The 27,498-nt window shown below is 36.1% G+C and overlaps 3 protein-coding genes across 11 annotated transcripts in view; 2 read left to right on the forward strand and 1 right to left on the reverse strand.

Annotated features, from left to right (window-relative positions):
* Nucleotides 1–1,979, forward strand: part of LOC125650318 (uncharacterized) — a 33,093-nt gene extending 31,114 nt beyond the window's left edge. For all 9 annotated transcript variants that reach the window (XM_048878496.2, XM_056165454.1, XM_048878499.2 and 6 more), the window contains one exon: nucleotides 1,638–1,979. In XM_048878496.2, coding sequence (XP_048734453.1) covers nucleotides 1,638–1,807 — 170 coding nt within the window. In that variant the 3' untranslated portion in view covers nucleotides 1,808–1,979. The remainder of the gene's footprint in view (nucleotides 1–1,637) is intronic.
* A 3,311-nt stretch (nucleotides 1,980–5,290) lies between these two features.
* On the reverse strand, nucleotides 5,291–12,358 carry LOC125650319 (probable RNA-binding protein EIF1AD). Its single transcript, XM_048878502.2, is given in 6 exon segments — nucleotides 5,291–5,857; nucleotides 5,859–6,029; nucleotides 6,970–7,078; nucleotides 7,271–7,379; nucleotides 11,791–11,890; nucleotides 12,221–12,358. Coding segments are annotated over 5 exon segments (546 nt in total). The 5' UTR covers nucleotides 11,878–11,890; nucleotides 12,221–12,358; the 3' UTR covers nucleotides 5,291–5,787.
* A 1,777-nt stretch (nucleotides 12,359–14,135) lies between these two features.
* LOC125651038 (collagen alpha-4(VI) chain-like) overlaps nucleotides 14,136–27,498 on the forward strand; it is a 31,318-nt gene continuing 17,955 nt past the window's right edge. Inside the window, 14 exon segments of the mRNA XM_056165456.1 lie at nucleotides 14,136–14,571; nucleotides 15,657–16,035; nucleotides 17,028–17,218; nucleotides 17,347–17,913; nucleotides 18,316–18,599; nucleotides 18,686–18,965; nucleotides 19,064–19,081; nucleotides 19,320–19,877; nucleotides 19,964–19,990; nucleotides 20,402–20,597; nucleotides 20,823–20,993; nucleotides 21,339–21,535; nucleotides 22,941–23,504; nucleotides 25,999–26,049. Coding sequence (XP_056021431.1) covers nucleotides 14,511–14,571; nucleotides 15,657–16,035; nucleotides 17,028–17,218; nucleotides 17,347–17,913; nucleotides 18,316–18,599; nucleotides 18,686–18,965; nucleotides 19,064–19,081; nucleotides 19,320–19,877; nucleotides 19,964–19,990; nucleotides 20,402–20,597; nucleotides 20,823–20,993; nucleotides 21,339–21,535; nucleotides 22,941–23,504; nucleotides 25,999–26,049 — 3,544 coding nt within the window. The 5' untranslated portion in view covers nucleotides 14,136–14,510.

The following is a 27,498-nucleotide window of genomic DNA, read 5'->3' on the forward strand; positions in this document are numbered from 1 at the left end:
CTTTACGTCAGACAAACCAATGGATTTCGGCCTGTCACACCATCGCACGTTGGCGTGTCAGACCATCGCATTTTGGCGCATGAGTGTGGACCATCGCACTTTGGCGTGTCACACCATCAGGGTTTGGCGCAGACCATCGGGGTTTGGCGTGACCATCGCACTTTGGAGTCTTATATATATATATATATATATATATATATATATGAATTTGGGATGAAACCGCCATTCTAGAATATTTACATTTCGAATGGTTTTGCCTTCAATATATCTTTACCAGTTGAAATGATAGCTATTTCCTCATAAATGTGATTAATGTGCATATGGATATTGATAAATAATACGACTAATTCAACGACTGGGAATTCCTACAGAAATAAAAGTAAAATGTAAATATACACCACAAACTATATGTAAACGACACTGTTTTGGTACAGACTGTACCAACCGTGTGTTGTTTCGCCAAAATATCAGTGCAAAATCCATGCATGAAAAATAAGAATAAGAACTTATTTTATTACCATCAAGTTGTCGTGTTATTAAACACAAAATTTTCCAACGCGAAATCGTATATAGAATGTTCTGCATTATAGCATATCCCCAGGATTTTATTACGTGTACGTCACAAGTAATAAATGATCGTGAATCAAAGAATGTTTGGGCGAAGTAGATAGTTCGACAACAAATGTACTTTACCGTTCTCACTATCCTCAACAGTGTAAACCTTGCCATTGCTGTTGTCCATGTTGCATTTCTTCGGTTTTATTTTGAAAGACGTTAGGAATGACATCACAATGACGTGACGTCACAAACGTTACTGAACTGAATTTATTTCTCATCACAATTACACAATTGTATACAGAGATTCAGTACATATATTTTATTTAAAAGTGATGGTAATATATCACTAAATGTTTACTGAACTTCACGCCATCTGACTTTGTCGGGGTCATCGCACTTTGGCGTCCGTAATGTTAACAAACCATCGCACTTTGGCGTGACCATCGCACTTTTGAGCGACCATCGTACTTTAGAGTCTTATATATATAAGACTCATATATATATATATATATATAAAGCACAGAAAATTTCACTTTATTTGGATACCCACTTTCGCCCCTACCCGGGGTTGAACTCACAACCTGCGGAACCAAATCTCCTAGCAGCATGTAACCAGCGCGCTAGACCGCTCGACCATCTAGGCAAGTCATAAAACTTGCTTTCGATGACGATGGAATTCTCGCCACGCTGTCACACGCTACACGGTCATTGAGAATGGAAATGGGATACAGTTATTTAACGTACATTTAAGAAGATCATACATAATACACATTGCATTCGAAATATTTCATATAAAGCACAGAAATAGCAATGAACTCTTAAATGAACATAACTGCCCTAAGTGAAGAAATATTTAATATAAAGCATAGAAAATTTCCCTTTATTTGGATACCCACTTCCGTGAATATATATATATATTCCAGTGAAGTTTCTAAAATAGATATTTCTTTCTTTTTTTATTGGAAACATATGTGAATTGTAGTTGGTTAACTGTTTGTATTTCAGACTGACCTTTTGGCGCGGTGTTGTACTAGGCAAAACTTCTTTGAATTGTAGTTGGTTAACTGTTTGTATTTCAGGCTGGCCTTTTGGCGCTGTGTTGTACGAGGCAGAACTTATGTCCAGAGACTACCCCTGTCCTCCGATTTCCTCCACAATTAGCGCAGCGATATCGCAGCAAGTCTCCATTCTCACTCTACTAGAACCGCTTCTCCTCTACTGTTTGTTTTCTTTTCATCTAAGTCTCTAATAAAATATGATCAATAGTATACACTTACGTTAATTCGACATCGGTCAATTTCTGCAGCAGCCACGGTTTACGTGGAATTGACAGTGGTCTATTGTAAATATAGATATACAATCTTCTTATTTACTGTATTATACTTGTGCAGTTTTAGAATAAAATATATAATTGTATTAATTATCTGTGTTGTTTTCATTTAGAAATTAATTAGATACCACCGCGACTGGTGACTCATATAAATTATGCAATTGAAATTGGTTTGGAGGTTTGATGATAATTCTAAAAAGTTGGGCAATCTTATTTCATTTTTTATTCCAGAAATTCAGGCAACTACTACTCCATATTTTAGTATTATATTACAGTACATGTAATGCTGTTATATGTATATTTGATGGAATCCGATCACGCTCGTATCATTTAAAATCATGATGAATCAACTAATGGAAGGGATTTTCATATCAATACGAATATTACTGTCAAAACAAAAGTTCAGACAGCCTATTAACTCCGACGTGTTTTATAACTCTGTGAAAAACCTGACGATTTCAATATATAGATACCTGTTTTCCCCCGACCTTTGTAATTTAGTTCTGGGGTAAGTTTGTTTTTATTGTTATTACATTTATTTCTATGTAGATATTATATTGTCCTGGAGAAGGGGGAGGTTGTCTAGAAAATTTGACAGTTGAGTGTTCTTCGTGTCGCTGATCATTTTTGTTCTCTTTATATCGGATCTGTTACTTTGGATATTGAGTGTTGTTGATTTTTAGTGCCCCCCCATCTCTCTCTCTCTCCGTCTCTCTCTCTCTCTCTCTCTCTATATATATATATTACCCTGTCCGCCCCATCATAAATAAAGTACGTGTACAACATCATATATATTCACACTCGGGGGGGGGGGGGGGGGGGGGGGGGGGCTATACAATTTTAACAACAATGACTTTCATTTAATAAAAAAAATTATTAGTTATGACATTGGTCTGAAACTGGATCGCGACAACAAATTTACCGTGACAAATGTCCAATATTTTTAACTTTCTAATTGCTTGTGTAACTGTAATAAGCCTGTAATTATTTAGATCAGAAATGTCATTACTTTAATGAAAAGGAATAATGTAATTTGAGGATCATGGTTTTGGGCATTCAACTTGCAGAAGTGAGACAGCTATTAAATATTTTATAGAAACATGGTAATAAAAAGCTTTGACCACATTTTATCATATTATTAGAAATATCATCAAAACCAGTAGCCCCCCCCCCCCCCCCCCTGAAATTTCTGCTACAGTAATTCGATTATCCACTTATTTTTTCTTTTTCCATCTGCAAGACTTTAGATGTTCCAGTCAAACAAAAGGAACACTGCATGACGTCACTATTACAGTGCGTCACAATATTCTAACGTCACAATTACTTTCTGTATAGTTTACGTTGCAGTGACCGCATTCTGGATGCTCTGTAATCATGGGCAAGCCGTCACCTTTGAACAAAGGCAGTATCAATTTCGTTCAAAACGACCAAATTTGGTAGGTAAAAAAAAAATTCAAAATTTCAAATTGCTTGTCGGATGAACATTACAGTTTTGTTTGCTTCTTTACATTTTTTTAATAACGCAAACAGCGTCAAAGTTATTGAGTTACTTGGTATTGTATGTACTCTGAAATCCATTTCACGGTCAGTATAACCATATTCTGTATGTGGTTGGAAAAAACCCAACCTTTTTAAATACAGGTCCGTCGTTGTACCAAAGCCAACTTCGATTGAATTTGATGTAAAAATCAATAAGAGGGCTGTTCGATATGTAATATGTATTGTACCACAGCACGATAACGCTTTGAACGATTTCTTGAATGATGATACTCTTTTATAGCTCTATTCAATACCTTTCCAACGGTATAAACACGAGCCTTCAGCTCCACATAGTTTTAAACTTATAGTCATTTTATTAGAGCCAGTAGTTGACCACTGTTGTAAACATGGTTGAGAAACGGGTTGAGAATATTGAAGAAATTAGAGCTTATATAAAAGTTCGCACAAAACTCGGTCAATCGGTAATGCAGATATTTACTGAATTGGGGGAAGTTTATGGGTCTGATAAGGTATCTTAGACAGTTCGTAGGTGAAGGTGAAGAAAGAAATTTCTGACTGGCACAGAATCCGTCAAAGATGCAGCAAAATCTGGCCGACCTGTGACTGTAACAGGCAAGGCAAATGTCTCAAAGGTCAGGGAAATAATTGAAAGTGATGGCAGATACATGATTCGTGATATTGCCAAAGTTGTTGGCATATCGCTATTACGGGTAAATTTCATTTTGAAGCGTATTTTGAAAGTACGAAAGATTTCTGCCAGATGGATTCCGCATATATTGACAGATGACCAAAAACGGGTACCAGTACAAAACGCTAAGCAATTGCTCAAAATGTTTCCTAAATTCAATCAAAGATCATTTGCAAACATTGTTACTGGTGACGAAACATGGTTTCACTATTTCGAACCAGTAAGAAAAATCGGAAACAAAATATGGCTAACTAAACACGGTAGAAGGCCTGAAGTTGCCAAAAGAACCATAAGCACAAAGAAGGTTCTTTATTGCATATTCTTCTCATGTGATGGTATAGCCGTACAAATTCCGGTGCCGAAGGACAAAAGTGTTATAGGGCGGTCTATCGAGATGTTATACTAAAAACGCTCAAGAAATATTATCATAAACGACGCCCAGTGTCAGGATTTAGACATGTTCGTTTACTTTATGATAATGCTCCATCACATACATCTGAGCTTGTGACGCAATTTTTCAAGTCGGAAAAGGTTACCGTCTTGCCACACCCACCATATTCTCGAGATCTAGCCCCATGCGACTTTTTCCTTTTTCCAAAACTTAAAAAGTTCTTATCTGGTCGTCGTTACAAGTCCCGACAAGCCCTTGGCTTAGTCATCAGTCAGTGCCTCAGAGAACATTAGTTTGTATATAGGCAACTTTTGGAAGTATAGACAAAATGTAGTTCTCGCAAAAATAGTGATTTACTGGACTCTACTAAACATAAACTTTGTAATGCATAAAAATCCAAACAGTATCAATGAGTTCTACCTTATCCTAGCAGCTTTAAACAAATTTTGATGCTTTCACCAGGAAAGAATATGCGACACGTGAAGCATCATCCCAGAGACAAAAATGGCCGGAGAAGTGGGGCTACCTAATTCAAGAATATGAAACTGTAAGTGGTTTCTAGACTTCCATTTTTGTAAAATATCATTTCATCTGCAACAAATTGCAGTAGTACTAGTATATATTCTTTGGTCTGAAATGGCTCTGACTGTTCTTTTGAAACTCTCTCTCTGATATTGGAGAGTATTCATAAATTTAATGGCTTTATTAAAGATAACTACATATATATGTGGCAAAATTTACCTCATAAATCTGGCCATGTTTACACCCGGTCTAAACAACTATACTGAGTCTATTATGATATCTATCAACAAAGTCAGTTACATTTCTTACAATATATGTCATTCTTTATTTAATCACAAAAGATACACACGTCATAAATGTTTCAGATGAATAGACAGCTATTAATGTGTCATAAAGAGCACAAGAGGCCTACACCAAACAAAGGGGGCGATTCTGGAAGTACGGTCTTAAAGCTCCCACCAATTCATCCCTCTCGTCCAAGAGCAGGCTTTCCAATGACTGCCATGCAACAGATTGGCTGGAAGGCTTCTCGCAAGGAATGTTCGTTGGAATTATATGGAGGCTATGGTCCTGGAAATAAATCTTGGGGCAAGAAAGGAATTTTGAAAATGTTGAAGTGGCCCAATGAAGGTGCACCATAATTCCCATCTTCGCTGTTTGTCTTATATTGTAGCCTTGAAGAAAACCATAATTCTATGTACTGAAAATATTTTATGTACTCTTGTGTTCATTGTTTTTTGTTCAATTTTAAGTATACTTTAACATCCAATTGGAATAGTCTGTGATTTGTATTCATATTCAAACAATAAATATTGATTGGCAATCCTTAAATCTGTCGCTCTCATCATCATCACTTCCATCATCGTTCCTCCTCATCCTCTGAACTTTCTTTTCCACTCTCCTCAAATGAACTAATGTTTCTCCTATTAGTGTTCAGAACAGTCATCTCCCCTTCCTCATCTTCCTCATCACTAGGGGGCAACATGTCTGCTGGGATTCCTTCATCTGCATTGCTTTCCTTTACTGCAAATTCGGCTGGCCTTTAAACAATGGAAAAGGATTACATACTTGATTTCTGAGATTAGTTCTGATGATGCAATTTACACACAAGTGACATTTTCAAAAGAATTCTCGCTATCATGAACTCAAAATTCAGGGCCGTCACGTCACTGTTTGGTTAATAGACAGGACCCCCTTAATTAGGAAAATCATGATTGCTTTTGATAAATAGGGAAATTTGAGGTTACTGTCTTTAAAGTAATTCCACCCTCCTGTGATGTCATCAGATTTTGCAAAATCAATTATTTATTTAGATTTATGCATGAATCGAACATAACTTTTGTTGGAGTATTTTCCGATATTTATTGTAAAAAATCTTGTTAGAAATAAAATATTTTAAAAGTCTAAGTTATCGAGGAATAATCAATGAAACATGTCAAAATATTGAATCCAAGGGCAATAACTCTGTTTCTATTGATTTCTTTATCAAGTCTATTATGCGATAGATTTCCTTTATTTTTTACAGACATTTTGTATATTTTTGTGAAGATATAGTTTCATGAAATTGTTATGAATGTTACTATATCGTCATAACCAGTTTTTATGAAAATTTGATAACGTTGTTTAAGGAAAATAGCAATTTTCTGACGGTGATATATGATTCTGTTTCTGTACGTCTCTCATCTTAAAAAGTGTGATGACCTATGTATTTTATTTGATAATTTGTTAGTTTTAACTCTAATGAATGGAAATAAATACACTTTTCAAACTTGTATCAGATAAAACTGCGAGTATGGAGTCACCTTAAAACATAAGAATAACAAAACAACCATATTTTCAGCTCTTGACTCTATTCATCGATTTTCCCCCACCACTTGAAAAATTTTACTCATGAAATTGGGAAAATGGCCAATTTTTTGTCATTGGGAATGGGCCCGATATTCTGTCAAACTTTTTGAGGAGTGAAATGAATCAGCTTACCATTTCCCCTCACACTGGATATATTTGATTTGCTCTTTGTACAGAATAGTCACAATTTCTGCCTTCACCTTTCCACCCTCCTCAATGGGTTCAATAAGTATGTAATCACCTAGATTAAAAAATACGTTGAAGGAGGTAAATTCACAACACAATACGAACAATGAATGAAATAAATAAACTAATAAATTCGTCATTTTATAAAGAATTGACAAATCAATAATGATTTACCAAGTTCACAAAGTATTAAGGCATATCATCTAAATTAGTCTACACCGACACTCAGGAGAGCTAATTGTATTACCTCTTTTGATCCAGATATTTTTTCTGAACCGCGTGGGCATGCTAACCAAGAACCGCTCATTCTGGGCGGTTTCTACTTCATGTAAATTATTCCCCCTGCCTGCAGTCACCTGTAATATCCAATGTAGCAATGGCATGATAAACAAAAAATACACATACATGTATGATGTAGACCTCAAAAAGTTTTTTCTCCCTGCAGCTGCAGGTATCCTTTCCTTTGTCTTGATAAAGGTCATTGTTCTTAAAGATCTAGACACATTTTTCAGAGCACTCTAGCACTTCAGGAATATATATTTGGCTTCTACTCTACAATTTGGATAAAAATACATTGGTTTGGATGCCATATTGAAAGAGAAGTAATATTCTTTTTTGGAAATCATACAATAAAATCTTCCAGCTGAAGCCTTTCAATGATTTTTTTTTTTATTTCAGAGAAATTAATTAAAATGCAAGTACTTAGACTGAAATACAATCACTTAGAATACTTTCTTTTTAGTGAGAAAGATACAATTTTCCAGGACTTACTTGATTTTAATTTTTACTTTACAAATTCACCTAAATTTCATTGATATGCTAAATTTTTTAGCACTTTTCAAGGTCTGTGCAAATCTTGAAGGTAACCAAGTAAACTAAAGTAATATTCAGTTATTGCCCCAAATCTGTAGTGATACTGTATAGCAGGTTTTTTCCACAGGGTGATAAATTTGGCTTATTTTAGCAGTTAGATAGCTTTCCACCAAAATTTCACTCACCAAATATGCACCCAATTGCGATTTCAGTATTTGCAAGAGATAACTCTTCCCCGTCCGCCAAAATTTATTCCGCTAAAAATATTAGCATACCTTTGAGCTATCAAATCGCCAAATTTTAGACCCGCAGAAAAAACTCGCAATATGGTATCAAGTTTTTCAATATTCACAATGTGACACGTGAAATACAATTTCATTCCTTGTATGTTATACATGTATCTCTAACACAAATTGAGGAATTTCCATTCGATATCTTGCAGCATAAACAAAATACAGTGACAATTTTTTAATTTGAAAATAAGTCATAATTTGGGACTGAATAAAATACCTTGAACAGGCCTGTATCACTTTTTAAAAATTTTATTTACTGTCTCTCAGTTTGCAGCAAAATCTTCTTATCACTTGTTCATCAGGTTAGTGTACATTAACTAGCCTGAATTAGATTTAACTAGGCCAGGTTCACTCTAAAACTGTCTATCTTTAAATATCTCTCTATTTCCAATTGGTAATTCAGTAAGTTCCTGTTACCATAATAACAGTTTCTGTTGACAAGAGAAATTATATTAGAACCAAATAAGAAAGGAGTGTAAAAAAGATGTTATCATCACAAGAAAGGATTTCCTGAATCTGTTTTCGTAATATTTCTGAAATGTCTTCCTTACTTCCCTTTGATGCCTTTTGGGGTTCTGAAATTTGAAGGTGTGTACAATCTGCACTCCATTGAATTCAATGTTGGTAGAGAGTCCTTAACTGAGAGAGGTTCACATGTCACTGGATATTTACAGTCCGCTTGGGCTTGTGCTACCAACATTTTACTATTTCCACAGAATTCCAACTACTATCTGGGCATTAGACTGGGCTTATCCTTTGGTTGCACACTGCTCTTTTGCTCAAATATCAATTTATATTTCAATACAGTAACCGTATACCACTATCAAACTTCCGTTATATAAGCCGTCTCCTGCAAAGAACGATAACTCGTGCGTAGGGGCAATAACCTTTACCGTATTTCCGGTTGCAAGAACGTCGAGCCCTACTTTCGCTATAGCCGCGCGCTATTCTCTCGAGCCCTCTACAGACAAGGTAAGCTGTATTTGACGATTATTTTAAAACTTATTGATGATATATTAGTTTTAGAGGAGATTGTGTAATACAGTGTCACAAATTATAAGTGTAATAATGTGCAAGAATTCATGAAAATGAACATGCATAGATGTAGCTGTATCTAGTCTATATGCAGAGGGGATTTACATTTGATATCTGTTCTTATATTTACTTTTTTTGTTGTAGAAAATGTCATGTGAGTCGTAGTCTACATGCTGTACAAATTTCAGGAGGATGAATGTTCACAGAGTCACTGTCAATGTCAATATAATAAAGGGAGGTGATTGCAGCTTTGAAGTTTTCTTTGGGATGAGACTTGGAATTAATGGGAATTTTCACTCCACAGAGCCTACACATACACTTTAACTTTAATTCATGCTCCATTTCTGTAGAAAAAATAAAGTTTTGAATAGATTTTGTCCTTTTCATTATTTGTTTTTACACAATGTAGCAAATTAGTATGTATATATGCAACAATACTTTCCATTATAAACAAGGATTATTTTAAGTGTATGCATATGAACACACTGATTTACAACATTTAAATGTCCATCTTGGTCTCAAACCACCTATATATTATTTATATATGTGTGCTCAGACTCAAATGAGAAGTACAGACAACTCTCATCTTTTACCAAATATCTTGATGAAAACTTTTTCCTCCGGACACAACTTTTAAAATTATGAATATAAGATTCTTTAGAAAATTTATATGAACTTGAAATTCAGTCATCAAGATGTATGGTGAAAGATAAGTAGTATTCACATACTTTTCAAATTAGATGTATATGCAACTTTTCTCCAATATTTAGAGGGTATACATGCAGAATGTTATACTGCATGCAGCAGCTACCACAGGCATCTGAAATGTGGATACCCCCCATTTATTTAAAAAAAATAAATACATTCTTTCAAATAAAAACATTCTTTTAATGTGTTCAGTCAATGGTCATTTATACTTAATCACAATCTGATTTAAAAGTTAATTTCAAATAATTTGTGTTCATGAATTTTCTTCGTATTTTTTTTTTTTTTTGCATTGTAATGTGTAATGTAATTCATTACTTTACCAAAGTAATTGTAATTTAATTAATTACTTATATGAATGAAAGTAACAGTAATTGTAAAGGTGAAAATTCCAATGTAATTGTAATTTAATGCGTTACATTTTAAAGTAATTGACCCCAGGTCTGGTCATGTATAGCATAATGAAAATACACTAGGTAAAAAACAAAATTTGAAGATAAAAGGGGGAAGAAAAAACAGGTATCCCTTTAAGACATATTTTCAAGGTAATAACTTAAAATAATGGGAATATTGAAGTCGATTGAGTACACTAAATCGACTTTTGATATCATATATATACAGATATATATGTGTATTATATATATTTGTATATATATATGTATATTGTATATATACACACACAATAATAATAACAATAGATATATCAAAGTCAATCGAGTATACTAAATTGACTTGATATATATATATATATATATATATCTTTAAAATAATGGGAACATCAAAGTCAAATGAGTATACTATATCAACTTTTGATGTTATACATACACACACAGAGAGATATATATTAGAAATATCAAAGTCAATTGAGTATATATACTAATTTGACTTTTTATACCATATATCATATTTAATATACTGATCTCTGAGTGTTGCATGTTGGTTTTAGTGCAGTATTTTCTATATATATATATATAATATATATTATATAGTCTATATATAATAATTTATGTGTACTATTTCTGTTTTATATATTATATAGATCTATATATATATATATTTATATATATATATATATATATATATATATATATATATATATATATATATTTGAGTGTGTACATGTGTGAGCTAATGATATAAGAGAGGGAGAGAAAATTTATTACACTATACAATATATATATATATATCCCCCCCCCCCCTCCTACTTCCTCAGTGAATGCTGGCAGTGCAGTTCTGAGCAATAAGGGATCTTGTTCATATATGTGATATTTCGTGTATTAACAATTTTTACAGTCGTCTGCGCAGCTGGGGGCAATGTGTTTATGAGATTAATTTGTATTGTTCCTCATGTTGTTAAAATATTCAGCACATTACTTCATTATGTCATTTTTCTGTGCCAGACTTATGATTTTCAGTCAAAGTGTAACCTGTAATACGAACGTGTACCCCCACAAAAAAAATACCAAAAGAATCTACGTATCCTCTATAACCATGAAAAAATTATCGTTTTATTCAACAAAATTCCATTAATGAGCAATAAAATTCTGCAAATATATATTCTTTATCACGATTTGAACTGAAAAAACTAGCGGAAGTCAACTGATTCGAATTTAAATTACCGTAGATAAAAATTTTCTCGCACGATCAGACTTAATTTCATACCACCGGGCTCGACATTTTGTGTTCTTTCGGAATCTGATGTGTGCGCATACATTTAAAAATAGACTAATTTTCGATAGCACTCGCGCATGTACCATATCCTAATAGAAAGAAACAGAAGCGAGATAAATAGAATACCCGTGACGTCACAGTTTCAGACGCAGTATTTCAAATATGGCTGACTGAGCAGGAGACGGGAAGTTTGATAGTGTATACTTAACTGAGTTTTTCCTTCATAAAAAACTAAAAAAAAAGAATATACCCTGACAATTTGTTGACCCTCAGTTGGTAGAATAAACTCATCTAAGACTTCCTTTGTAACATGTTTTCTTTTTGTTGCTTTAGACATCTCAGCAATTCATCTAAAATGTGAATAAAGAGAATCAGAAAAACTCGGGACTCTGTATTCTTTCTTATCAGTGAGCAGATGTGCACAATCATGACAATGCATCATATAACATGTGTACACGTTTACTTTAAAAAACTACAAGAGCTAGTGACATGTTATTGAAAAAATGGATTAACATGCTACAAATATAGTTTTTAACAGATATCTAAACTACTTCCGAACAAAATGTTTTAGTTTGTTTTATATCATACACAGAGGAAATTCAAGTTATCTAATACCTAGAAGGAAATGTGCCTTCGTCATCTACAAAATGAAATGATCTAATGATCTCGTAAATCCATACCTTGTCAAATACGACAATTGTAATGATTTGGATATTGGTATCGGAGGCTTAATGCTTAAAAATAAACAAATATTCTTACTGCACACATTTATCAGAAAGCTCGAGATGTGATTTGATTTACAAATAATCGAATTACGAGCCCGATCTTACGGTGGCTGGTTAAGGACAGGTGGAAGAGATTTTTTTTTTTTTAATTCGTTCCTACGAAATTAATTTTGTTTCCATGAAATAAAATTCGTTCCAACATTGATCTGTATATTGTTATCTTCCTAATCGGGATACCGACCGGGACGAAAATAAAATAATAAGCATGGAACAGACAGACAAACGGATATGATGATTCCTGTAGGGCCTATACAATTTCCTCTGTGTATGATATAAAACAAAAAGAATATTAAACTTACTTTGTGGCAGGAATAATCACAAAGATTAGTCATGTAAAGATTTATTGACATAGCTCAAAGAGCTCTTGATATTGGGGGTTTTGACCACAAGCACTTGGTGTTGTTATTAGTATACAGAAGTCTTAAGTCATTTACAGAAACAAGTGCCTGTGGTTTTGACCCCAGGCCGGGGCCAAACTTAGTATTTAGTGTTTATGTGGAAACACATTTAATTAACATCTTCTTTAGCGCTATTGAAACTAAATGGGTATTTAGATAGAGTAGGTAGTCCTTTACCAAAATTGTAAATTGGATGATCAGAGGGGTAAGGGTTTGGTTTCAAGGTGGTGGCAAAATTATAATTTAATGATTTGAAGGACTTATTTAAGTTTGCTGATACTGTATAAAATCTATCATACTTAGGAATAGTAGAAAAGGATACAAAAATGGGGAATTTTACAATTTTGACTGTAGGATGGGTCCAGATTAGTCATATCTTTTAATGTTATTATTCTTATCATATTATGTGAAGCCTTTCATCAGTGTACATGCACTTTTGAGGGCATTGAAGTTTTAAGAACACATCTTGTTTTATGCCGTTGCTGAACATTAGAATTTAGCTTAGATATTCAGAACAGGAATTTTTTTTTCTAGATTTCATAGCCCTTGGGAGTAGTGATACTTTGCACTAGTACTCAGGTGACCGATAAAGCCTGTGGGCCTCTTGTATTTATTCTGCTTGGTTTTTTTAAAATTTATTTATCTTGACATATTCTACGTAGTACATAATTAACTTGTAATAAGAATTATTGGAATATATTGGAGTACTCTTTAGAACATTGTGTTCTACCCCCCCCCCCCCCCCAACCCACTTTAATTATCGATCTTAATAATAATGTTTTATTTTGATGATTTTATGGATGTAAGATTTTATGTCATACTGTCTTTTAATTGTTTGGTTTTTTTTATTGTTGCATTCCTCACTGCTACCCTTGTAAAGCGCCCTAGAGTAATTTGTTCTATATAACGCGCTATATAAATTTTATTTATTATATTATACATTATTAATATTTAGATCCAGACCGTAGGGAAACGCCGAGGTTCTAATTTTAATACTGAGGGATAGTGGCGGATCTACATTTAAACTTTTACATGTATATGCCTTATTAATTGGATATTATCATAGAAAATAAAGCATTTGTATTTAAATCAAGCTGTATAGGTTATACACTTTAAGTAAAGTATACAATTGAACTCGATCAGATTAAAATGTAATCAATGTAATTTTCTATTCATGTGTATTCATTTCATTTACATCCTTTTATTAAGTCTTGGAAAAGAAGTTTGGAAATTTATAATTTTTGCTCAGTTCGTATTATTCTTCCGCTCCCGATGTCCGCCGCCGTAACCGATCAATGAAAGTATTTAACACTCAAAGAAATTATACACTGTATATATATATAGTTATATATACCGGTAGTTGTGCAAGAATATTTTGTTTTCATATTGAGAGGAGGGTTTAGGTACTTTTTGAGGGATCATTGTATACAATTAAGTCACGTGGCCACCTGGGATTTCCACACACACACACAAAAAAAAAAACACAAAAAAAAACATTTTCATTATCCACACACCTTGCTAAATAACCCACATTTTATCAAACCGAAATTACTACAGATGTCCTTTATGAACATCGTCAGCCGTTCCCCAGACAGTACATTGGTAGCTGTTTAATTACATGCTGTACATACAAATTCCTTGTTAATTATAGAGATATTTTCTCTGCTCTTCCTTGGTTCATTCCCATGTGAACAGGTGTTCTAACGGTAACCATTCTCAGCCAGGGACTGCTGATTAAAAGTCCACAACTGGAACGTAGTTAGCAGAGTGAAGTCTGATTGTTCGGAATGAAACTAGTGTTTCTGGTAGCAGCGCTGACGTCCGTGGTGTGGACACAAGTACCAACAGGTGAAACATTGTATATATTTCCTTTTTCTTTTGCAAAAAACCCACCTAAGTGTCTTTTAATCCACTGACTTTTAGCGTCTGTTCGGCAGACTAGATCATTTTCATTGGGCAATGCTTTGTGTTATAAGCTGGAAAACCAATGAGTGAAATTTTTGTGAGTATGAATTTTGGTCTTTATTTTACAAAGATTCACAAACTAGTTATATAGTAATAGTAACTTATATCAATGTCTCTCGTCGGAATGGCTATTGGCATAATGCAGTCATTGATGTATGAAAAACCCCACGTGCCCGGGTGGGCAACTACGGAACCTCCTCACGATCGATCTCGATCCGCAGCGAATGCACCTGTACCTGTGCTACCTGGGCATATTTTCAGTCCTATTTTTTTTTTTAGCATAGCTTCTTTACTTCTCTGAAGATGTACTAATGCAAGGTTCGGTATACTAGTTACTCAACTCATACAGACCATTTCCTTCCGGGAGTTTCTTATCACAATTCAGTGACGTCATTGAAATTAAAAGTCACATTTTGTACATGTAGTATGGATCATATTTGGTTACATACATTAATTGACTAACATGCTTCCAACCGGTCTAAACTGGATTTGTGCACATTTTCAGACTATTTTATCAAAAATTGCTCCATATAACCATACGTAGATTTCCTTGACAGTGAACTTGGGAAAGGTTGGATTTTATCGCGTACATACGACTGAAGAGGTCATTGTGTCTTTCGAAATGTCGAAGGCTAACATTACACGCATGCAGTTTAGAATACCGGTGACATAAAGCCAAACTGATCATATCTTTGCAGCAATTTCGCACAATAAATTGACATGAATTTGACATGAAAAGAAATAGCCTGACGTGGTCATCGTATATATGGAAACTTGAATCATCATTGCGATGCGATTTTTATATGACTGAAATAAAAAAAAATACAATTTAGAAATTCGTACGGAGAGGAGATCGAGGAAATATATACAGATACTGTTAGCTGTCGTCACCTATTTCTAGATACATCGTTCTTATAGCACATTAAATTTATGTAATAAAAGTAAGTTACATGTATCATTTTTACCAGGATGTAGATCCAAACTGGACATCGTTTTTCTACTGGACGCCTCTTACAGTGAAGGACGCACCAATTTCAACAAACAGCTGAAATTTGTGGAAAATTTCGCTAACCAATTTAATATAGGACCTGACGCGACGCAGCTCAGTGTTGTCACTTTTGCTACGACAGTGCACAATGAATTCTACTTGAATGCACATCCAGCTAAACCAAGCTTGATCAGTGCCATCCAGGGAGTTTCCTATAGACCCGGCGCTACCTACACCGACAAGGCCCTCAGTTTTGCAGAAACCGTTTCATTCTTACCACAACATGGAGGAAGAGCTGATGCAGAAAAAATTGTCATCGTACTTACCGATGGACAATCATCAAACCATGCACACACTGTGTAGGTATTATATGAATTCCATAAGCATATCTATTTTGTGACAATTTTTCTGACTTTCTAGGAAATCAATGTCCATAGTAAATAAATAATTTATGGTGTAAACTATTTGGGAGAAATCTAATTAGGTAAGTTTTCACTAGTCGCCAAATGATATGATTGTAAAATAAGACAGGGGATTTGAAGACACTCCAGAAGATCCCTCTCTTAAGGGAATACCCTGTGCAATAAAATGAAAAGGAAATGAAAAAGAACGTGATTTACAAAATTCAACGTCTTTAACGGCTTGCTTTGGAATTCTTTATTTGGATTATGTCCCTTTGAGAATTTTTCATTCGTATTGTGTCATTACCAGCATTAGGTAAAGTGTCACATATCTAGACCTATAAATGGCACTCACGGCAGTGATTATGAGGGTTCTTGAACGTGCCAAAGCCAGCGACACTGGACCCCGGATTTAAAGGTCTCATCTGAAAGACCCGCGACTTCGAAATGCCAGACATTTGGCAAAGAAGCAGTCGGACGCAGCAAGTCACGAACAGGGCTCAAATCCACGACCTCCTGATCACCACCGCATGTTAACCAATCCTCACTGCACCGGTGTGAGTCCATTACAGAGGTCTAAAATGGATACTACACCTATTACAATTATGTTGTTTTGATATGAGTGAAACACAATTAAACTTCACTTTCAGGACAGTGGATAATCAAATTTATTGTTTGTACATGTTTTATCATTGCTAAAGCATATTTCTAAAGGGAATTTCACCTGAATCCATTCTGAGTTCAGTTCATTAACATGATGAATTTGAAATACTTCTATAAATTTACATACTGGACACATCCATCTTTCTATGGATTTATTTTTGTGAATCCACTAACGTAGATTAAAAGATCCAAGTGTCACATTGAAACTGATTAGAAAATGGACGATAGACAATTGTCCTCGCTGTTCATAGCACGAATTAAGTTTCAACACGTTGATTTATCTGTAGATCCCAAGCCACGCAGTTGCACGGCTCTGGCGCAGAGGTCATTGCTGTTGGTATTGGAGACGGTGTATCTAACTCCGAGTTGGAGTCAATTGCTAGCGATACAGCACACGTATTCCAGGTGCAAGACTTTGATCTGCTCCACACCATTCAAAATCAACTCACCAATGCGGCATGTCAGCAGGCGGCCTTACGTAAGTTTATCATCATTATCATCATCATCTTGTACTTTGGATTATTTTTCAGATGTTGATAATTCTCAGAGATATATGGATTTAATTGTTTTGTCAGTTGGAAACTAATCCCACTTATTACGCTTCAGATTGTCAATCAGCAGTGGCGGACATCGTGTTTGCCATAGATTCCTCGTCAAGTATCTCAAGTACAGATTTTTCAAAGCAAATGTCATTTGTCAAAAACCTTGTAAGACAATACAACGTGGGATCAAACGAAACACAATTTAGTGTAGTGTCTTTTGCCTCAAGTATCCATCCAGAATTTAATCTGAACAAATACCAATCTAAAACCCAAGTTCTAGGAGCTATATCTAGTATTACACACCACTTCGGTAGCACACACACAGGAGAAGCTTTGGATTTCATTGCCAACAATAGCTTTACATCCGCCAACGGGGGTAGATCAGGAGTAGACAAATGGGTGGTCGTCCTCACAGATGGGGCATCTACTAGACCCACCAAAACTATAGCTGCTGCTGACAGACTTCATAAGATGGGAATAGAGGTGATTTCCATTGGTGTAGGAAGTGGAGCCAATAAAGCTGAGCTAGAGGCGATTGCTACAGACCCGCAACATGTTTACAGGGTAGATGACTTCAACGGTCTGCAGGCACTGATGACGAACATTGAATCCTCCACATGTGGATATAATGGTATGAATTATTCAAGGTCATATGATACCCAAGATTTTGAACGCATCAAATGAAGTAGGACCCAATTATTTGATCAAACAACAATGTAAATTGGTCATTCATACATGAAATGTACCAATAAAAGACGTTTTTGAAGGATTATAATTTTTGGTAATGTTTTTCCATTGCATTTTCAAGTAAAGATTTGTGAATTATGCAAAAATAAAGTTGTTTTCATGGGACCATTTTATGGTAAATATGGGGTCTAGCAATATTAAAACATTTACGAATAGTTTTTCTAATTTTGTGTGTGTATCTATGCCCTTAAAATGCGAGTTTAAACCTTTATCTAAATCGCTAGAAAGAAGACAATTAGTACATACATGTATTTAAAACAAGGTCTTTATCATGGTTTCATTGTAGTTTGCCATGGAAGCAAAGCAGACGTCGTGTTCCTCTTGGATTCTTCCGCCAGTGAGGGCGCCGTCAATTTCGAGCACCAACTCGACTTTGTTAAAAATTTCACAGATAAGTTTGACATTGGACCTGATGCTGTTCAGATCGGTTTAGCAACATTCTCCACTAAACCACATGGGCATTTCTGGCTCGACACATACCAAAACAAGACGGACCTTATCAACGCTACCGGGTATGTTCCCTACATTCCTGGAAGCACATACACTGATCTGGGTCTGCAGTTCGCTTTGGTAAGAATTAGAAGCTGTCTTAGACTCCATTTTACGGAGAATTGTAGAACTAAAACAAAAGCAATAAAATGGCCTGCTCATTGCAGAATGAAAGTTTTAGCACTGGAAATGGAGCTCGAGATGGAAGTGTTCCAAAAATATTGATAGTGTTGACAGATGGCCAGTCGACTGATCCAATGGCGACAGCCTTAATGGCCGACAAACTTCACAGAGATGGCATCAAGGTCATCACCATAGGAATAGGCCAGGGCGTGCGCACATCGGAGCTGACTGTTATTGCTACTGACAAAAACCACATGTTCACCGCTACTGACTTCAGTTCTCTTGCTACTTTACAAAAGGACTTACAACTGGAAACATGTAGAAGTAATTTGAAATATACACTGACACAGTTACGCCTCTGTATTTGACTATCACTATTTGTTTTAAAGCTATGGCGGCTTACATTTCTTCTTTACTTACAGATGAAAAACCAAATACAGGTTAGTGCATATTTTTCACGATCACTTGTTTCCTTCAGAAACGCATGTACGTGTCCATACCTTTCATGTTGGTGCAGAGGAGATAAGCAAACAGAATTTAGTTATCTAAATGGAGAAACTTTCCCTTTGCATGATGACTGTTTTGTGATCATTGCTTCGTTTGACAATCATGGCTATCTAATCAAACGTTGACTTTGTCACACCCATTGTTTACCACTGAATTCTCTTTTATCACCAGAGTGTGGCGACAAGGCAGCGGATATTGTTTTCATTCTGGATGCTTCAGGAAGTGAGGGCATTGACAATTTCAAGAAAGAACTGAATTTTACAGCTGACTTTATGAAGGGATTTCAGATTGGTCCACAACACGTTCAGTTTGGTCTGGTGACATTTTCGAATTATGCCAGAAGTGAGTTTTACTTCAACACTTACCACGATCTGCAGTCCATTTTACACAAGCTGGATACCATTCGTTACTCTGGAGGATCTACACATACCGATTCTGGTCTGTCCAGTGCTAAATTCCATTTCTACTCACACCACGGCGCCAGGCCTAATGCTCAAAAAATAGCTATTGTATTGACGGATGGCATGTCGTACTCCACCTCTAGGACAATTGATAAGGCCAACCAACTGAAAAATATGGGTGTTAAAGTAATTTCAGTTGGTATAGGTAATAGTGTCAGCAAGGTAGAGCTAAACGGAATTGCCACTGACTTACAACACGTGTTTACTGTCACAAACTTTGACGTCCTGAAATCAATACAATACGAGATCAAAACAGCTGCCTGTGCCAGTAAGTTCATGGTCTTTTTGCTTTTGTTAAGCATTTATTTAATAATAATGCTTCAAAATAAGACTAATTACGTATCCTTTTTGCAGTTCCCAATCCGCCAGTAATTGACCCAGGTAAATATAAAGTCTTTTCTGTTTTATAATCTTTTTTTAAAGATTCCAAAGAGTAACAGTTGTATGCCATTAGATTGGATACTAGTATTAAGAAGGTCGAACGTAATTCCGTCCCTCAAAATAGTGACAGTATGTGGATCATATCAATACAAATATAAGGTTCCTGTGGTGGATTTTCATGGGGAGTGTATCACGGAAAATACTAATATCCTTGTAGGATGTGTATTTTGAATTAGATATTCTTCAGTATGTATTTTACTCATGTACAGTACATGTGTTTAACATTAACTAACCTCAAAACCCGAGTTAGGTTCGTTGTCTATCAAAGAAGAAACAGTGTTTTCATATGTTTCGACAATGCACCATAATATACTTGTTTAGGGAGGTAAACGAAAAGGATGCATGTTTCAGAGTGTGGATCCGGGTTGTCGGACATTGTCTTCCTTCTGGATTCCTCAGGAAGCGAGACCAAATCAAACTTCAATAAAATGCTAACGTTTGTTCAGAACTTCACCAAACAGTTTGATATCGGTCCGAACAACGCACAAGTAGGCGTGGCCACATTTTCTACTAATGTTCATGAGAGAATTAAACTCAACCAATACAGGTGGGTACCATTTTTGACTGTCATTTAAATATTTCCAAGTAGTGATATCGCCATGACGATTCTTGGATGTGCATAGAACAAGTCTATTGGGTAACCTGTACAAAGTAGTTTCTTTATTACCATATTTGCTCCTCCCAGCAGGTGCGCTACTGCAAGTTAATTCATCTCCACTGAGCTACTGCTATCTGATTCACCTCCATGTAATTTATATCTTGGCTATTTCAGCGACAAGACGGCTTTGTTGGCCGCTATTTCTGGTATTTATTACGACCACGGAGCCACATACACGGACGAAGCTTTACAGTATGCTCGTACGGACGCCTTCCTGCCGTCGCACGGTGGGAGGGCAAATGCCAGCAGGATCGTTGTCGTCATGACAGATGGGCAATCCATGAGGTAATGTGTACCTCATATTTTGTTGCACATGTAAAGTTATATATCAAAGTTTCTGAGTTGACTGAAAATCCATCAGATCTAATTTGAGTTAAAAAAAAAAATTGGATAGTTATGGTCACGAATTAAAACGAATAGCTCTTTGTATTACGCCATTTTTGCGAACAACCACAAGATAAAGGTTGTAGAAAAGATACACAGTCACAGAAATTAGTATCTTTGGATGAGAAGTCTACACTAGATGTTATTTCCAAATTGACATCTTAAGATGCTCGTAATTGCACGTATGGGGACTATATATACGGGAGAGATATGCGATTTGCGTTAGATATTGTTTGTATGTTTCAGCCATACGAAAACTCAGCAAGAAGCCACATCTCTGAAATCCCAACCAAATATGAAAGTAATCGCCATAGGAATTGGATCCGGTGTCAACTCACAAGAATTAAACAGCATTGCCAGTGACCCGCAACATGTCTTCACCGTTGCTAACTTCGACGTCCTCAACAAACTGAATTCAGAGCTTACGTTCACTTCATGTCAAAGTGGGTAGTATTTTCCTTCCTGATTTTTTTTAACAATTACGTGTACATATATGATAGTGACCTTTTATTACATGATTTTATCAAACATGTACGTATGACGTCATACAAATGTATAAACCTTCAGGATCCTGACACGCTACTTTTATGTTTAGTTTCGCGTTTTGGAAGTGTGAAACATGTATTACATGTGTAGCGGTAGGACAGGTTCAATCGCCGGTGTCCAGATAGCATAATTAGTTAGTAGAGCACCCAATCTATTTAGAATTAGATGTTAGATCCGCTCACATACTCGCGAGTATGTGAGCGGATCTAACATCTAATTTTAATTAGATTGTAGAGAACCTGACTAGAGATTCAGCGGCCCGGATTCGAATCCCGGTCAAGTCCGTTGTATTGCCTCCCTTCCTGTTACACTTGGTGTTGTTGACCATTGGTCGATAGCTAAGCTGGTAGAGCACCTGACTAGAGATTCAGGGGGACCGGATTCGAATCCTGGTCTGGTTCGTTGTTGCATTTTTTCCCATCCTGTAACACATGTAAGTAAAAAAAAAAAAACCACCTACAATTCGTTCGTGACATTTTGCAATATTCTGTAAGTTTTGGTACATGTACATATTTTCATTTTAACTAGGGATTATTTTATTTCTCGTGAGAATCGCATGCATTTTTTTTTTTTTTTACAAGTTTCAAGTGCAACACCACTTGCAATCATGAAAAAGATGAGTGTAAGATTGTAAGGTCGATAATGAATTTGGTATACGCAATTACACCGCCTTTGTGCACAAGTAATTACATGTATGACAATAAAGTTATTTGAACTTATTAGATAGATGTGGAAAGTGTGGGGGTGGGTGGGGGTGGGGGGTGGGGGTCGGCCGTCAGAGTAAAGTTAAAAAATTTGCAGTCTTGACGAAAGAGAGCTGAATGATACTAAGATTTTCTGGTAAAATTTAAAAAATTACCTGTGATTTGAATTTTCATAAACTTTCAGATGTATATTTTCCTATAAATACACCCAGACATGAAAACTCGTATAAAAAATTAATGATTTGTTCCTTTGATTATTTATATTGATTAGTCAATGTAAATTAGATTTTTATTCTACTTTACAAATAGTAGTAGCAGGCACCTGTATGAAATGTCTGTCTTTTCCCAGGGTAGGCTCGAGGTAGTAGAAAAATGTGGACAATTATTTATCAGATAAAACATAATTTGTTACAATTAAGAAAGGAAACAATAAGTCTGCTAAAATAACTTGCGGTAGTACGGATACTATGCATATCTAAACACAAACGGACGTAAACTTTGCAACGCGTGTACTTCAATGTACACATGATGACGAAACATCAAATTATTTATCTCACATGAATTCGATGCTCGTGTGATACTCTTTCTTGGTTTTCAGCTTGTGGATTCATCCAGACAGCCGACATCATCTTTGCACTGGATTCTTCGAGCAGTGAAGGTCCACTCAACTTCCAAAAGCAAATCGATTTCGTGCAAACATTTGTCAGAGATCTTCCCGTTGGTCCCAATAACGTACAGTTTAGCGTTCTGTCGTATGGTTCTTCTGTTCAAAACAACTTTTACCTAAACCAATACTCTGCCAAACGGCCCATTCTAGATGCTGTTCAGAAGACAGATAATGTCGGGGGAAGCACTCAGACTGGCGAGGCCTTGAAGTACATCAGGGAACACAACATGCTGGCCACGAACGGTGCACGTTCGAATTCCTCACTCTTTGTAATTGTACTCACGGACGGAGCATCAACAGATAAAGCCGTCACCCTGCAGGAAGCAAACTTGCTGAAAGCCTCCGGCGCCACTGTCGTTGCTATTGGCGTTGGGTCAAATGTAGACAGGACAGAACTGAACGCCATAGCCTCAGATCCCAACCATGTTTTCGCAGCCCAGAACTTTGATGCTTTACAGACTATAAAAGAGGATGTGAAGAAAGCGGCGTGTGATGGTATGGTGCTTAATCTATTTTGTTTGGTGTCACGTGTTATGTCTCCCCTTTTTCAGGGGGAGACACTGTTTTTGTACTTTATGTTCGTCTGTCTGTCACAAAGTCGTGTGAACGCTTCTCCTCTTATATGGCTTATTGGATAGACTTGAAACTTTGTACAATACTTCAATTCCATTTGCAGATGTGCATATTGTAGGGACATGAGGATCCAATTGTTATCATTAACGTTATAGTGGATCTGAGGGACGGAGGGTGTAAAATAGTTTGTGAACACTTCTTCTATGTGGCTTATCGGAGTTCATAATGTATATGTTCCTCCTCATGCTTTCTATTCCATACCATGCAGTGCATTAAGGAGAGGAGGTTTCATTTGGAGCTCTTTCAATTTGGGGAGCTGGGGAGACATTTGTGTTTCATAAAAACAATCCCTAGTTAGTATAGGGTTTATGATCATTTTACTTCTTAATGATTCTGAAAATACAATCGATTCGAAATCTAAATCCAGATCACAAAGTCGGACCCAGACTTTTTTTTCGAATGAGAGTGAAAGTAGCTACATTAATCATGCCCTTCGCTTACCAATCAATGCTGCAATATCAGTAATCAGTATATTAAGAAGAAGATTGTCCGACGATGACATTTTCCTCTCATAAGTGAACGTTTGATAAATTCTAGGGAGGAAAGGGCACTGATTTATAATGGAAGTTCAAATCAAGAGCGGAAAGTTCATATTGTACTAAAACAATTTCAACAGGCAAGTAAACACGCAGATAGACTAAAAGTAACAATATATGCTCGACCATATGTAAAGTTTGCATTCTGCATATGAAAGGTGAAGATAACGAACAGTTTCGCAGCATACTTCATGGTTTGATAACCACATCCGTGTTTACGAAATTACATAATGTTGTCCGGTGATTCAGACGAGACAAGCTTGTATTGTCTGCGACTTCAACTCGCAAGACAGTAGTAATGTAAACTTGGACGTATTGCGATAAAATTTTCAGATGTCAGATTATAAATGTAATGATAGTTTTACGGCATTTCTCCAAAAGAAAACATTTTCGAAGACATTTTCTCTGCATGAGTGGAACAAATCATTGTTACGCTCTATTCGAAGTTGAATTCATCTGTTATATTCTCTTGCCAACGCTTCGAAACCGTATAAGGCATCCGATGTGTAGAAATGGAGTTTTTCCACATTTTTGGTGAATATCTAATTGTCCTTTGATACTGTCTTTGTTTTCTTGTACGGGTATGTACCGGTATATTCCAAAACCTATGTTTCGTATCAGGTTCATTGTTAAACGAATGGAAAATAGTAGTTGTAGGAACACAAACAGAGTGAGCGTTGAACCATAGAAAATATATGAATTATGGTTCATATGTTCTGGATTATATGAGACATTAGAAACATACAATAAAATCTTATGTTTGAATTTGGTATATAATCTGACCATCGGTTGTTTCAGTTCCCAAGAGGTTGACGAGTATTGTGGAATCGTTAGAATTCGTGGTGGCTCAATTGTCGTGGAATTCGTCGTTACCCCTCATCCACGAATTTACATCCTCAACGAATAAAGACAAAGCAAACATTTTAGAGTTATCTTTGTTACAAATATATAAATCCACGGAATTACGTCCTCATAAACCCGTTTTGAGCAATCCAAGAAAATTGGCCCCCACGAATTTATATGATTCTACAGCAATGATCGTCCAGCAGTCAACTATGTTTGCTAAGACCTCTGTCACTCTCGAATTCAACTCTTGTAATTGTATTATGTAATTAAAAATACAAAACAAAAAATCTTCAACATTCAGGGAGTGATTTATAGGTATGTCTTGAATTGACCTTTTCTTGTGATTTCCTAGATTTGGCACTATAAAGATAAATCCTGAACATTTTCTGATTATCCATGGTGTGGGAAATGTTGTAACATAATTTTTCTGCCAGCGGATTTCTAGCTATATGTATCACTATGGCACATAATCACCTTTTTGAGTCAAAATTTTAACCGAAAGTGCGGTTGGAATTTGGTTATGTACATCACCTATAACTCCCTCTAGACACTACTGGATTACACCTATATGTAAGTTACGATTAATCTCAGCGAGATTCGTCGAGGCTAGATATTTGGACTGACGCCTTGGAAGATTAAGTTACGATTTGTTAACAAAAGTGGAAAGGGGTATAAACACCTTAATCCCCTCCTCTTTCGGTCCTAGATTGTCTACAGCACTGTACCGTCCCCAGTTACTGAAGAACATCTGATTCATGATATTATCAAATACCGGCTCTTTAGATAAACAGTCATATCTTTTGCAGGCGTGGCTAGGTCGACTGCATCCATGATATTGGACCGCAGGCGCTTACGTAATCTATTTTATTTATTACATAGGTGCCTGTGATGGGATTGTTAAGAATAATGACGAGAAACAAAAGCTATGTATAACAAAAGTTGTGAATGTATAACTGTATTGTTTACTATTGCAGGTGTCAATACGACCGTGGCAGCACTGGCTTCTACAACACCCCTAGTTATAGGTTGGTTACGCAATGATTAAATGTAGAAAGCTAATATAAAAATTTGATAGTAAGCCTTTTGATGAGGCATAAATTCTCTGAGGATAATACCTATATGTATGGATTGCACTAAATCCTTATTTTCAAATTTCATTCTCATTTTCATTTGATCGTCTCTTCATTTGAACAGAATTTTCAACACGTGAATCGATAAACTACAGTTGAACTACTGTCTATTTTCAATCCCCTTGTCGTATAGAAAACCTTTCGCTTAGAAAATCAACCTCTGTGGAAGGACTTCTATTTATAGCAGAATTTCACCCAGACTTCCTCACTGACAGGGGATAATTCACCAAAACTTTCCTCACTGACAGGGGATAATTCAACCAGACTTCCTCACTGACAGGGGATAATTCACCCAGACTTCCTCATTGACAGGGGATAATTCACCCAGACTTCCTCACTGACAGGGGATAATTCACCCAGACTTCCTCACTGACAGGGAATAATTCACCCAGACTTCCTCACTGACAGGGGATAATTCACCCAGACTTCCTCACTGACAGGGGATAATTCACCCAGACTTCCTCACTGACAGGGAATAATTCACCCAGACTTCCTCACTGACAGGGGATAATTCAATCTTTATATCGACTGATAATTATTTGTTTGTTTTACGTTCCGTCGAGAATTTGAGACGTCACCAGCTGTAGGCGAATTACGACAAATTTAGACCTATGAGCCATAGCAGTGTAGGTTATTTAATGTACCAACGCCTGCTGCGACACGAGACTTCCGTTGTAAGGTCATTACGGAAAGATCCGCGATTACGACTTTTAACATCGTCGCAAGCCACGGCTGAAACGTACGCTCCTCTTCCCTCTCACCCGTGGCTCTCTGCATGACAATTTCTTCGTTTCTTATAAATATGCATGATTTGATTCGGCCAATCGTTGAGTTTCCGAGCAAAACGGATTTTAACTGTTTATAGAATGCGGTTATATAATTCTGACCAATCAGAACGCTTGTTCTCCTACTAACAAGCGCAAAATCATTGTGTACACGTGTGTTTAACATTGGCAGTTATAAAGATGCATTGATGAGGATCGTAATGATGTTTTTTCTGTCACTAAAACAGGCGATGAAAAGTCATTATACTACCAGGTGTTTCTTATGAAATATTCAGAGACTAAGGACGACGAGTGTTGTGTATTGGTTACCCCCCACCCCCCCGGAACAAGTGGACATATATAATAAATAAACCGCGAAACTGTTCAGATGTCATCGATCTGTAGGACTTTTGTTTACTAGAATTTCGGTGCAAAAAGAACACGTTTTCATTGCCACATTTTACTTCTATTGATAACGGATTACGTCATTCTCGTCATGCATATTTATGAGGTCTCGTGGGGTTAGAATAGATCCTCAGTACCCTCTTGCTTGCAGGGCCGTAAATTACATGGAGGCAGA

Source organism: Ostrea edulis, chromosome 5 (genome assembly GCF_947568905.1).
Source record: "Ostrea edulis chromosome 5, xbOstEdul1.1, whole genome shotgun sequence".
Classification (NCBI taxonomy): Eukaryota; Metazoa; Mollusca; class Bivalvia; order Ostreida; family Ostreidae; genus Ostrea; species Ostrea edulis.